Genomic DNA, 13,241 nt, shown 5'->3' with positions numbered 1-13,241 from the left:
ACTACCAAGCCAGCAATGCAAGAAATGCTAAAGGGACTGCTGTAAAAAGAAGAAATAGAAAGTGAGGAAGGAACACAGGCATAAAGTACAGAAATGGCTACAAACAAGTAACTATCAATAATGACATTAAACATAAATGGATTAAATGCACCAATCAAAAGACATCAAGTGAGTGATGGATAAGAAAACATGACCCATATATATGCTGTCTATAGGAGACCCACCTCAGAACAAGAGACTCACACAGATTGAAAGTGAAGAGATGGAAAAATATCTATCATGCAAATGGAAATGAAAAAAAAGCTGGGGTAGCAATACTTAAATCTGACAAAATAGATATCAAAGTAAAGACCATAACAAGAGACAAGAAAGGCTACTTCATAATTCTAAAGGGATTATATTACCAGAGGATATAACTCTGGTAAACATTTATGCACCAAATGCAGGAGCACCCAAATACATAAAAAAACTTCTGGAAGATATCAGGGGAGAGACTGACAACAACACAATCATAGTAGGAGACTTTAATACCCCATTAGCATCACTGGATAAATCCTCTAGACAAAAAATTAGCAAAGGAACATCAATCCTAAACGACTCACTAGATCAGATGGACTTAATTGACATCTTTAGAACATTCCACCCCAAAACTACAGATTATACATTCTTCTCAAGCACACATGGGACATTTTCAAAGATCGACCACATATTGGGACACAGGCAAAGTCTCTCCAAATTCAAGAGGATTGAAATCATATCAAGAATATGTTTCTCCAAATGAGGAAATAAACCTAAAAAATGGAACATAGTGGGTTCAGAAAACAGTGGTGAGGAGTATTCCCAGGATGACAGGCCTAGTGACAACCAGTTCCAATTGGTGTAAAAAGACATAAACTCACCCAGCCGACATGGCTCAATGGTTGAGTCATTGATCTATGATGCAGGAGGTTGTGGTTTGATTCCTCGTCAGGGAAAATGCCCAGGTTGCACAACTGATCAATGATTCTCTCTCATCATTGATGTTTCTATCTCTGTCTCCCTCTCCTTCCTCTCTGAAATCAATAAAAATACATATACTTTAAAAAGAAGACACTTAAACTCAACACATTCAAAACTAAAGTGGTCACTTGTTCTTTATGCAAATTCAAAGAGCTCTTTGATATATGTACTCACTTAAGACATATGCACCCTATTCACACTAACACTACTCATCGTTCCAGGTTTTTCAGAGGTGTTCATGCAGCCCTACCTCAGCCTGGAGCACAATATATTTTCTCTTACTTTGTGAAACCATCTCCATTAGTTTCTATAAACTGCCTTTAAAGAAACTTAGCATCCTTTTACTATGTCTTTTGGCATCTTTCAGTCACAGCACAATTCTGTTCTGATAACCACCCAGATTTTTGTCTAAAATGAAACTTATGAAAAAACCTCAGACTCTAAGGCAGGGGTCCTCAAACTATGGCCCGCGGGCCACATGCAAATACAAATATTGTATTTGTTCCCATTTTGTTTTTTTACTTCAAAATAAGGTATGTGCAGTGTGCATAGGAATTTGTTCATAGTTTTTTTTTTAAACTATAGTCCGGCCCTCCAACGTTCTGAGGGACAGTGAACTGGCCCCCTGTTTAAAAAGTTTGAGGACCCCTGCTCTAAGGACTAAATTTATTTAGGGGATTGTGGATAAACTGAAACAGAAGATGCATCAGCAATGCTATGGTGGCAGAGAACTATCCTCGGCCTAACATTGCAAAATTTTATGTCTGAAATGTAGGAATAATTGTTTCAGTGGAACATCCCATTGGAAATTTTGACTCAGTGAAATGAAAAGAAATTAAAATTCAAAAAGCCTTGACTTTGTGTTCCTTAGTTGCCTCTGTAAGGTCTAGTCAATGTGAAAGTGACACCTGAAACTTTCTAATAGGTACTGTATATGGAAACTACCAGATCAATAGTCTGGCTGGCAAAGAAAAGCAAGACTGAAACTGTAGCAGATGATGTCTGGGAAAGAGCCCCTGGGACAAGATCACTGGGAATAGTAGAAGTCAAGTAGCCTGCAGTTTCCCTTGAGTGGCAGTTCTTCATGCCAAGCAGAAACAGGATCACTACTCAGGCTATAGATCTTGGAGGGGTGAGAGCAGAACAATTTTTAACTCTCACTGAAAGGACTAAATCTATAGAATGTTTTATAATGCAAGAACTACAAAACAAAGGCAAATTTGAAATAGGTATAAGATATTGTTAACGTGAGATCAAGTAATGGTAATAGTAATAGTCAAGTTGAGAACAAGCTATTACTTTATTAACGCACCCTTAAAAATATCCAAGAAGATTTATTTGTTTGTTTTTATTTAAATTCTTTATTATTTAAAGTGTTACATGAGTTTCCTTTTCCCCCCACTGACCTCTTCCCAGCCACCCCCACCTCCAAGGACATGCCCTCACCCTGCTACTGTCTGTGTCCATTGGTTATGCTCATATACATGCATACAAGTCCTTTGGTTGATATATTACCCCCTCACTCCCCGCCTTCCCACATATGTTGGACAGTCTGTTTGATGCTTCTATGTCTCTGGTTCTATTTTTGTTCATCAGTTTATGTTGTTCATTATATTCCACAGATGAGTGAGATCATGTGATATTTATATTTCTCTGACTGGCTTATTTCGCTTAGCATAATGAGCATTATGCTGTTAGTTTTTTAACTTTGGAAAACTTTGTTGTAAATATCCATACTTTAAATCTTGTCTCTTACATAAATCTATAATCTTGAGGTTCTCTGATTTAGGCAAGGAAATTATGGTGAAAGAAAACAAGAATAGTGTTCAAAGAAAAGACATATGATTTGCTACTTGAATGAATCAGCTTTATAAAATAGAAGATCAACATTATTTGAGATGAAAAATCTGTCATTTATGTGTCCAGAAAATCATTTAGTTTTAATCCTTCTGCTTTAAAGATGTGTAAAAGATTAAATATTAGCAGGTGGGGTTTTGAGTATGAAAGTTATGATTAAACTAGTGGCCTGGTACATGAAATTCATGCACATTAAAAGGGAATTAATTAGAGAAAATATTTTAATATTGCTATTTGCCCTTTCTCTATAATAGAAGTATCAGAGATGAAAGAAAATTAGTAAAATGTATATGAAAATCTTCCTCCTGTCAGAGTCTGGGGCATGCTGCGAGACCCAGAGTCAAGGCCCCGCCCACCTGCAGCGCCTCAAAATTGTGCAAGAGCTAGACCAAGCTGGCCCCACCCCCATTGGGCAAGATCCAGACCCGGCTGGCCCTACCCTTGTCAAGCCCCGCCAGGCAGGGGGTGCAGCCTCAGGTCCCCTGTCAAACCCGCCAGGCGGGGACATGGCCTGAGGTCCCCCAGCCCGGGCCAGGGGGCATGCCTTGAGGTCCCCTGTCAAGCCCCACTGGTGGGAAACATGGCCTGAGATCCCCCGTCAAGCCCTTCTAGGTGGGAGGCGCACCTTGAGGTCCCCTGTCAAGCCCTGCTGGGCAGGGGGGCCATAGACTCAAGGCCCCTGTTAAGCCCTGCCAGGAGGGGGGAGCAGCCTTAGGTCCCCCATCAAGCCCCACCTGGTGGGGGGTGGAGCCTCAGGTCTCCTGGCCCAGCACTTGGGCAGGGGGCACACCTTGAGGTCCCCCTTCAAGCCCTGCCAGGCAGGAGGTGCAGCCTCAGGTCTCCTGGCACGATGCCAGGGTGGGGAGTGTGGTTTGAGGTCCCCTGTCCTGGTGCCAGGGCGGGGGGTGCAGCCTGAGGTCCACCGTCAAGCCCTGCCAAACTTGAGGCACAGCCTGAGGTCCCCTATCAAGTCCTGCTGGGCAGGGGGCATGGCCTGAGGTCCCCCAACCTGGTGCCGGGGCAGGGGGCATGGCCTGAGGTCTTCTGGCCAGGGTGGGGGGCGCAGTCTCAGGTCCCCTGTACCAGCCCAGCGTCACACAGCCTCAGGTCCCTGCTGATTGCTTCTTAAGGTTCATTATGGGAACTTGGCCTTCACTGTGGATACAGCCATCTTGTGTTACGGAAACCCCACATCTGCTGTGGGTGCAGCCATCCTGTGTTACAGAAACTCCACCTCCACTGTGGGTGCTGCCATCTTTGTGATGGTGTGATGGTCAATTTGCATATTCCCTCTTTATTAGATAGGATGTGTCTCTAAGGATTGGAAAACTTTCAGTTTCCAGAAAGATCCATGGTTCCTAAGAGTACTGAATTAAAATGGAATTAGGGAAAATGGTACTGAAATATAATTGGATGGTAAACTTAAAATCTAATTTTGTTTCTGACTTAATTTAAGTTGTTATCAGCTTAAAATAGATTGCTATATCAATAAGATCTTTTATATAAGCCCCATAGTAACCACAAAGCAAAAACCTAAAGTAAATACACAAAAGATAATGAGAAGTGAGTTAAACCCATCAATAATTACTTTAAATGTTAATGGACTAAATTCTCCAATCAAAAACTATGGAGTGGCTGAATGCATTAAAAAAAACATGACTCAACTCTATGCTGCCTACAAGAGACTCACTCCAGTTCTAAGAACACAAAGAAACTCAAAGTAAAGGTATGGAAAAGATGTTCCATGCAAGTAGAAACAGAGAGCAAGAATAGCACCATACTGCTCTAACCAATTTGGCTCAGTGGATAGAGCGTCGGCTTGTGGACGGAAAGGTCTCAGGTTTGATTCTGGTCAAGGGCATGTACCTTGGTTGTGGGCAGTAGGGGGTGTGCAGGAGGCAGCTGATCAATGTTTCTCTCTCATTGATGTTTCTAACTCTCTATCCCTCTCCCGTTCTCTCTGTAAAAAGTTAATAAAATATATTTTTTTTAAAAAAAGAATAGCACCATACTTACCTTGGACAAAATAGACTTCAACTCAAAAACTATTATAATGACAAAGGATTCAATTAATCAAGAGGTAATAACAATTATCTATAATAATCTATAATAATAAAAGCATAATATGCTAACTAGACCGGACATCCTTCCAGATGACCTTCCAGACAAAGCTGGGGTTGAGAGGGAAGCCCAGGTCATGGGTGCAAGAGGGAAGCTGGTGCCAGCAGCTGGGGAAAGGAAGGCCTACTCTTGCATATATTTTGTGCATTGGACCTCTAGTAAATATATATGCACTAAACTTTGGAGCACCAAATTATATTAAGCAAATATTAACTGATCTGAAGGGAGAAACAGACAATATTACAAAAATAGTAGAGGACACCAATGCTCCACTTTCAACGATGGATAGATTATCTAGACAGAAAAATAAAAAGGAAACATTGAACTTGAATATACTTTAGACCTAACTGACCTAATATATTTAACATTCTACCCGAAAGTAGCAGAACATATATTGTTCTTAAGTGAACATGGAACATTCTCCAGGATAGATCATACTAGTATTTTAGGTCATGAACCAAGTGTAAGCAAATTTAAATCATACCAAGTATCTTTTCCAACCAAACTGTTATAAAACTATAAATTATTAACAGGAGAAAAACTGGAAAATCATAAATATGTAGATATTAAACAATATTCTTCTGAACAACCAATGAGTCAAAAAATCAAAGAGAATATAAAAAATATCTTGAAATAAATGAAAATGGAAACATAACATACCAAACTTATAGGATGCAGCAAAGACAGTTCTAAGAGGAACATTTAGAGTAACAAATGCCTATATTAAGAAAAAAAGAAAGATCTCAAATAAATAAACATTATACCTCAAGGTACTATAAAGAGTAAACCATATAAGCCTAAAATTAGCAGAAGGAAGGAAGCAACAAAGTTAGGAGCAGAAATAAATGAAACAGACTAGAAAACAATTGAAGCAATCCATAAAACTAAAAGAAAGTAACCAAATTTGACAAACCTTTAGCTAGACTTTCCAAGATAAAATGAGAGAAGACTAAAATAAAATAAAATAAAATAAAAGATATTACAACCGATACCACAAAAAGACAAAAGATCATGAGACCACTTTGAACAATTATATGCCAACAGATTAAATAAGGTAGGAGAAATGAATAAATTTCTAGAACCATCATACAATCTACAATGACTGAATCATAAAAAAAAGAAAATCTGAACAGACCAATAACAAGTAAAACCGAATCAGTCATCAAAAACCTCCCAACCAAGACAATCCCAGGATCAAATAACTTGATTAATTCTATCAGGCATTTAAATAATTAATGCCAGTCCTTCTGAAACTGTTTCAAAAAATCCAACAGGAGAGAATGCTAGTATTCTCCTGATACCAAAGCCAGACAAATATTTTGAAATTTAGCAACTTTTATTTTGAAAATAATCCCATAAAATAATTATTCTTAAATGACTGGATGACCCCACAATAGAGGCATCCAAGTCAGAATAATTTAAAGAAGACCTTGAATTGTCTCTGTTTTGCTATGGCTTCCTCTAAATTCTTTTGATGGTGATAAATCTCCAAAATTTACAGGGAATTCATACAACTTAACTAAAGGAAGGTAAATAATCTAATAAAAAAATGGGCAAAGGACCTAAATAGATTAGTTTTGAAAGAGGACATACAGAAGGCCAAGAGACATATGAAAACATGCTCAACTAATCACTAGTCATCCGAGAGATGCAAATCAAAACAACAATGAGGTACCATCTCACATCTGTCAGAATGGCTATCATCAACAAACGACAAGTGCTGGCAAGGATGCAGAGAAAATTCCCACTGCTGGTGGGAATGCAGACTGGTGCAGCCACTGTGGAAAACTGTATTGAATTTCCTCAAAAATTTTAAAATGGAACTCCTATTTGACCCAGTAATTCCACTTCTAGGAATTTATCCCAATAAATCAGTAACACCAATCAGAAAGGATATATGTACCCCAATGTTCATAACAGCACAATCTGCAATAGCTAAGATTTGGAAACAGCCTAAGTGCCCATCAGCAGATGGGTGGATTAAAAAACATTGGTACATCTACACAATAGAATACTATGCTGCTGTAAAAAAGAAGGAACTCTTACCATTTGCAACAGCATGGGTGGACCTGGAGAGCATTATGCTAAGCAAAATAAGCCAGTCAGAGAAAGATAAATATAACATGATCTCACTCAGTTGGGGAATATAATGAACAACATAAACTGATGAACAAAAATAGGTCCAGAGACATGGAAGCATTGAATAGACTGTCCAACCTCAGAGGGAAGGCAGGGGTGAGGGGATGTAAGAGACCAACTAAAGGACTTGTATGCATGCATATAAGCATAACCCATGGACATAAACAATAGGGGGATGAGGGCATGTGCTGGGGGGTGGGAACAGCTGGGGAGAGGTCAATGGGGGAAAAAGGAGACTTATGTAATACTTTAAACAACAAAGAATTTAAAAAAAGAATAATGCACAAAATTTGTTCAGTATTTGCTCCATCAAAAGTGTTTTATATCTTATTTCTTTTTAATATTTATAAAATAAAAATAAAGCCAATATAATTTTTATATTAAAGAAAAACAGGAATAGAGGGATTAAATAATACAAGGTGGCAGAACCATATGCTTAACCATTTTACTATATTTTTCTGTTTATATCATTGAATGTTTGTCTCTCTTATGCCTCAGGTTGTCTTGTATTATTGTTATCTATGAATCTTCCTTTTCAAGTACAAATTATTCAACTGAAATAACTAGAAATCACAGATGCACAAGCATACACACCTAACCTTTCCATTTTAAAGGCTTTCTAATATATTATTATACATCTCTTTAACTTAAATTTAAACCTTTATAATTCAGGAAGGAATTTGAGGCAAGTTACTTGAATATTTTTAACCTTTAAATAATTATACTATTCTATCTTATTCCTTTTTCACAGTATTTAGCACATTTCTTTGAATATCAGAAGTGCTCAAATTTTGTTAAATATAGTTAGTCTGTGTCAGCCCCCAGATGTCCCCAAATTCCCCAGCATTCTAAAATTATATTTTCTTCTAATATTTTAATAGGAAGACTAGAGTTCCTATTCAGCATGCAGTGGAAAGCTCACTGCTCTTCTGCCCCACAATATTTCTGAATCTTATGGGTTGGGAGAGGGCTCCATATATTTTCTCTGGTCACCAGCCACTTGAGTTGAACTCCTGCTATTAGTTCCACTCTGTGACTTGTCTCCTGAGATTGCCATTCCCTTGCTATACTGGACATTGCTCTACTGACATAAGTGTGTTTTGTGGTAGACTCTTACCAATGTCACAACTTTCATTTATACATTCCATAATTCACTAAACATGCAAACATTTATTGAGTGTTTGCACTATATTGGGAACTGATAAGACAATGATAAGTAAACCATCTGCACAATCATGTAGCTCATATTCTAACTAGGAAATCTAAAACTCACACAGGCACACAGATAAATTTAAAATTACAATTAAGGTAAGTATGAAGGAAAGGCCCATGGTGGATTGAGAGCTATGGTAGTGGATTTGAACTGAGAGCTGAAGGATAAATAGACATTAACCATCCCTGTGCAGAGATAAGAGGGGGAGAAGAGGGTAAGACATGGTGGATGCAGGGATTCGAAAGAAGAGGTCTAAGTCCAGGTAAGAATGATGGTTTAAATCAGGGAAATGATGGTGAAGATGAAGATAAAGGAAATACGTGAGAAGCATTTAGTACAGTGTAAAGAAGGACAACCTGGTGATATGAGGGAACCCTATGGTATCAAAAATATAGAGCTCCTTATATATAGAGCAACTTGAAAAAATACGTGTAGACCATACATTATAGTCATAAAAATTTATCAGACTGGTTTGAATTTGGAAATTTTTCACCAGTTATGTCACTGATTAGGTTCTTGCCTAATAGCTTTATTTTTTAAACCCACTTTTTCTCCTACAAAGCCATATTCTCTATCACCATTTTGTTGCTTTACCTATTTCTGGACTCACAATTACTTCAAAATATCTAAAATAATACAATTATTATGTGAACAGTTTGACAATAAATCTCCAATAGCTTAGTCCCCACTTTGCACTGCCAACACTTTCATTGAGCTGTTGCTAAGCTGTCTGCCACAGTTCCACTCTTAGTATTACAAAGAGATAGGAGCAATACTGAAGTCACATCACTGTTTTTTTTTTTTTGTGTGTGTGTGTGTGTGTGTGTGTAGTATGCCTTAGTTTAAATTCTTAGGCTTAGACTTCCACCAGAATATCCAAGGTCATGGGGCTATGTAATGTGAGGCACACGTTCATCTCCCCATTGATCATAGATGACTTCAACCATCCTTTAGCCTTTCATATCCTTACATCTCATTTTCTACTGACAAGCTATAGTATGTACATCTCCTAGGAGAAGACTGCCTTTTTATTATTGTCTAGTGCTTATTCTATATGTCATACCCTATCCTCAAAAATGTCAGTTTTAATAACCCCAAGTGGGTTATTAAACTAAAAGATAATAATATAGTAGACTGTACAGAATTAAGAACTTGATGTTAACAATGTAGAATCAAAATGCTTAATAATGAATTATGACTTTCAAAGTTATATATTCCTGGGAGAAGGAATATCTATACCTAATATTGGATCTGTTCTTATGCTCTTTTGAAGGGAACATCCTTCTGTAATAGACGTCCCCCTGTTTTCAAATCCAGATTTCTTCACCAAGAGAGATGAAGAATTGACAAGAATCATTGACCATTATGTAAGATTGACTTTCTTAAACTACTTGCAAAAGCTTTGTTTTTTAAAGGTATTTTTAATTAGAATGTGTAGTTCTGAGACTTTAATATTAACATGTGGAACTTAAAAGTAGAGCCATGATTGGGTATTGCGAAATTTAATTATATCTCACTGTACTATCTATACATATCAGAGCCTTCACTGGGCTACAGAAAATTGGCCTCTGTCATTTTTAAATACTAGCCTTATTCTGTTTCCTGAATTAGTAGATTTTTTAAACAAAAATCTGATATTGGACACTGAACACTGTTTTTTTTTCTACAGTATAGTTTTAAAAATGGAACAAAAATCTTTTGACTCAATTTTCAGTGACCATTCTTTGCCGTTGAAATATTAGAAAGACTTTAATCACTTTGTTCATGGTATGAATTAAACAAACTGTGGCAATACAAGGCTATTCACTTAAGACACTTTAATCCATTGAGCTTATTTAGTTGATCATTTTTTGCTAAATCATTTTATGATTGCTTTTTTGTTTTAGGAGTCATTTATACCATTTACTGAATAGACTATCTTTACCATATTGTATGCTCTTGCCTCCCTTGCCAAATATTAATTGACCATAACGGCATAGGCTTATTTCTAGGCTCACTATTCTGTTCAATTCATATATATGTCTGTTCTTATGCCAGTATCATGATGTTTTGATTACTATGGCTTATAATATAGTTTCATACCAGGTAGCATGAATCCTCCAACTTTGTTCTTTTTTCTCAGAATTGCTGTGGCTATTCAGGATCTTTTGTGGTTCTATATAAATTTTGGGGACATTTGTTCTAGTTCTGTGAAATATGTCATTGGTATTTTGATAGGAATTGTGCTGAATCTATGAATGCTTTTGGTAGTATGGACATTTTAATGATGTTAATTCTTATTTGTGGATGCTTCCACTTATTTGTATTTTTAAAAATTTCTTTCTTCAGTGTTTTATAATTTTCCAAGTGCAGGTCTTTTACATCCTTGGTTAAATTTATTCCTAAGTATTTTTTGATACAGTACTAAATCATTTTCTTAGTTTCCCTTTCTGATAGTTCATTTTTGTGTATACCAATAAAACCAATTTATGGATATTTATTTTGTATCCTACAGCTTTACTGAGTTTATCAGTTCTAGTAGTTTTTTGATGGAATCTTTAGGGTTCTCTCCCATGATTAATTTTTTACATTTTATTTAATTAGTGATCTTTTGAGAAATGATAAGGGATTATTTCATTTTCTGATCCCACTGAGTTATAATTTTTCTTATAGCTAATATTTAAACTACTCTAGCAATAGCTACAAGTACTAGGACTTGAAAACAGAATGATGCCCTGGAAACACAAAATGAAAGCTGTAGTAGTATATTTTTATTCAATAATGAAAGTTTTGCTAAACCAGTATATCACATGTACAGGGTAGTATAAAAAATTCCTGATGGTTCATAAATATGGCATCTATATTTTACCAATCACTCAACTGAATTATCTAAAATAGATTACAAGAGACAGCAAATTATCAAGGTACATATACACATATATATTATGTAGTTTTAATAACACAACAAACATCTTTTTACTCAGTTTTCAGTTGCTATTCTTTATTGTTGAAAGAATAGAAATACTTTAATCACTTTGTGATTAAACTCATCTGCCTGGGGCTAGTTGAAGAGATAGAGGACATTATTCTGAATGATAGAGAGGAGGCTAGGAAAAGAAGGCTAAGAAATGGACCCTAAAAAGTATCATTTTTTCCTCTTTTCAAAGGCATAAGCATTATATAAGCAATCACCCACCACGAATCTGTTTGGAATGTAGCTATAGAAGAGTAAAGGAATCCTTTCTGAAAATAAGTTGGATGTTTGATAGAATCCAAATTGTTTGATATGTGGGTAGCCTAATCAAATAGTAGTACAAACTACAAAGTATTAACCTGGGGAGGTTTATGGAAGTTTCTTGAATATCATATTTAACAAAGTCTTCATGTATATGCCATTTCCTCTCAGGAAGCTATAGCAGTACTGCTTTGTACGTTACATTTTACACTTCACAAAACGTCCTTAGATTAGCTACTTTAACTTTCACAACAACCAGTAAAATAATTACCAGGAAGAATGGTGGTTTACATTTCAGTTATTTTACCAAGGTTTTAAAGTTAGTAAATGATTGGTGTACACACAAAACCAAATCTTTGGACTTCAAATCTTTCTTTTTAACTCCCCCTCATTGCTCATTTTCTGGTTTATAATCCCTAACCTGAATGGAAGTGGGGATGGGTAGGTAGTATCTGTAGGATTGACAAGAAAGAAAAACACAGCTACATAGTAGCCATAGATCAGCATTTATCATCTGATTAATTTCATTTTTTGACCTCACATGTAATAGTATCACAATTTCTGCCTTTCACTTTAATTTTGTTTTTCTTTGGCTTGATTTTTTACTTTATGATTCCATGATTTCATGTAAATACCAATATTGATGAAGAAAGGAAATTCATTTGGTATATAGAAATATAAACCCTATTATCTTTTCTTATTCTTAAAAAAGTTAAGAGGGAATTCTTCTTTGTGTGTGTGGGACTTGTACACTTTCTGATAGATAGCTTATATATTTTTTCCAGTGTGGTAGAGTATAAATTCCTGAAGAATATCTGTGAGAAAACCTAAGAGGATAATTGAATATATAAATTTGCATTTTGAGAAGTTAATTTTTTAATCATATGTAAATGACACCTTTTCTCTGTAACAGTGGGAGAAAGAGCTACAGATCCGACAGAAAGAAGATGCAATATGTGAGGCCAAAGAACGTAAAGAAAAAGAGTTAGAGGAAAAAAAACACTTCAAAGAAATTATGAAGAGAAGAGAAGAGAAATTACATAAGCAAACCAAACCTTACGAGCTTCCTCCTAGGACTGAAGTAATTTCATTAGAAGGGAAAATGACCTCCCCAAATTGAGATCCATGTGCCAGAAATTCATTGCATAAAAGAGACCAAGATAGCTACATGTTAGGAAAACGTTCTTCTAATTAACTGGAAACCATCTCTTAGAAAGGAATTGTTATCCTGGTACATGCTTTGTAATAGTCACATCTTAGTTCTCAATTAACAGTTAGCTTTTAATCACATTTGAGTGAAGTGATTTTACCAATTAAACATTTTCAAGAATACAGCTAGACTTTTCCCAATTGACTCTTATCTTGTGATCATACAGCATACTTAAGCAATGATTCTTAGAGTATTGATATTCATTGGACAGTTCGATGGAAATAAATTGCAAATTTTTAATGAGTTGCATATAAGAATTATTTCTTGAAAAAAAAATGAGCATTAACTAATTGATACTCCTATAGTAATTATTATTCAAATAAAAGAAGTAAGAGACCTGCTTGGATTTGTATTTCATAGTCAATTGGTGCCAAATCAAACCATATGTCAGACACTGCAATTTGATAAATAACTGTTTATAAGCAAATCTGAATGGCCCAGTCATCTCAGAATGAGTTGAACCTTAACATATACCACAGCAGATTCTT

General features: G+C 36.0%; 1 protein-coding gene across 3 annotated transcripts in view; it reads left to right on the top strand.

Annotated features, from left to right (window-relative positions):
- TMEM232 (transmembrane protein 232) overlaps positions 1-12,888 on the top strand; it is a 171,610-nt gene extending 158,722 nt beyond the window's left edge. For all 3 annotated transcript variants that reach the window (XM_070412434.1, XM_070412431.1, XM_070412432.1), the window contains 2 exons: positions 9,603-9,696; positions 12,457-12,888. In XM_070412434.1, the coding sequence (XP_070268535.1) occupies positions 9,603-9,696; positions 12,457-12,663 (301 nt within the window). In that variant the 3' untranslated portion in view covers positions 12,664-12,888. The remainder of the gene's footprint in view (positions 1-9,602; positions 9,697-12,456) is intronic.
- The last annotated feature ends 353 nt before the right edge of the window (positions 12,889-13,241 follow it).

This window comes from Myotis yumanensis, unplaced genomic scaffold (genome assembly GCF_028538775.1).
Source record: "Myotis yumanensis isolate MYYU_CA2020_CCGP unplaced genomic scaffold, mMyoYum1.0.hap1 SCAF_4, whole genome shotgun sequence".
Lineage (NCBI taxonomy): Eukaryota > Metazoa > Chordata > Mammalia > Chiroptera > Vespertilionidae > Myotis > Myotis yumanensis.
This window is presented reverse-complemented; position numbering and strand designations above follow the sequence as displayed.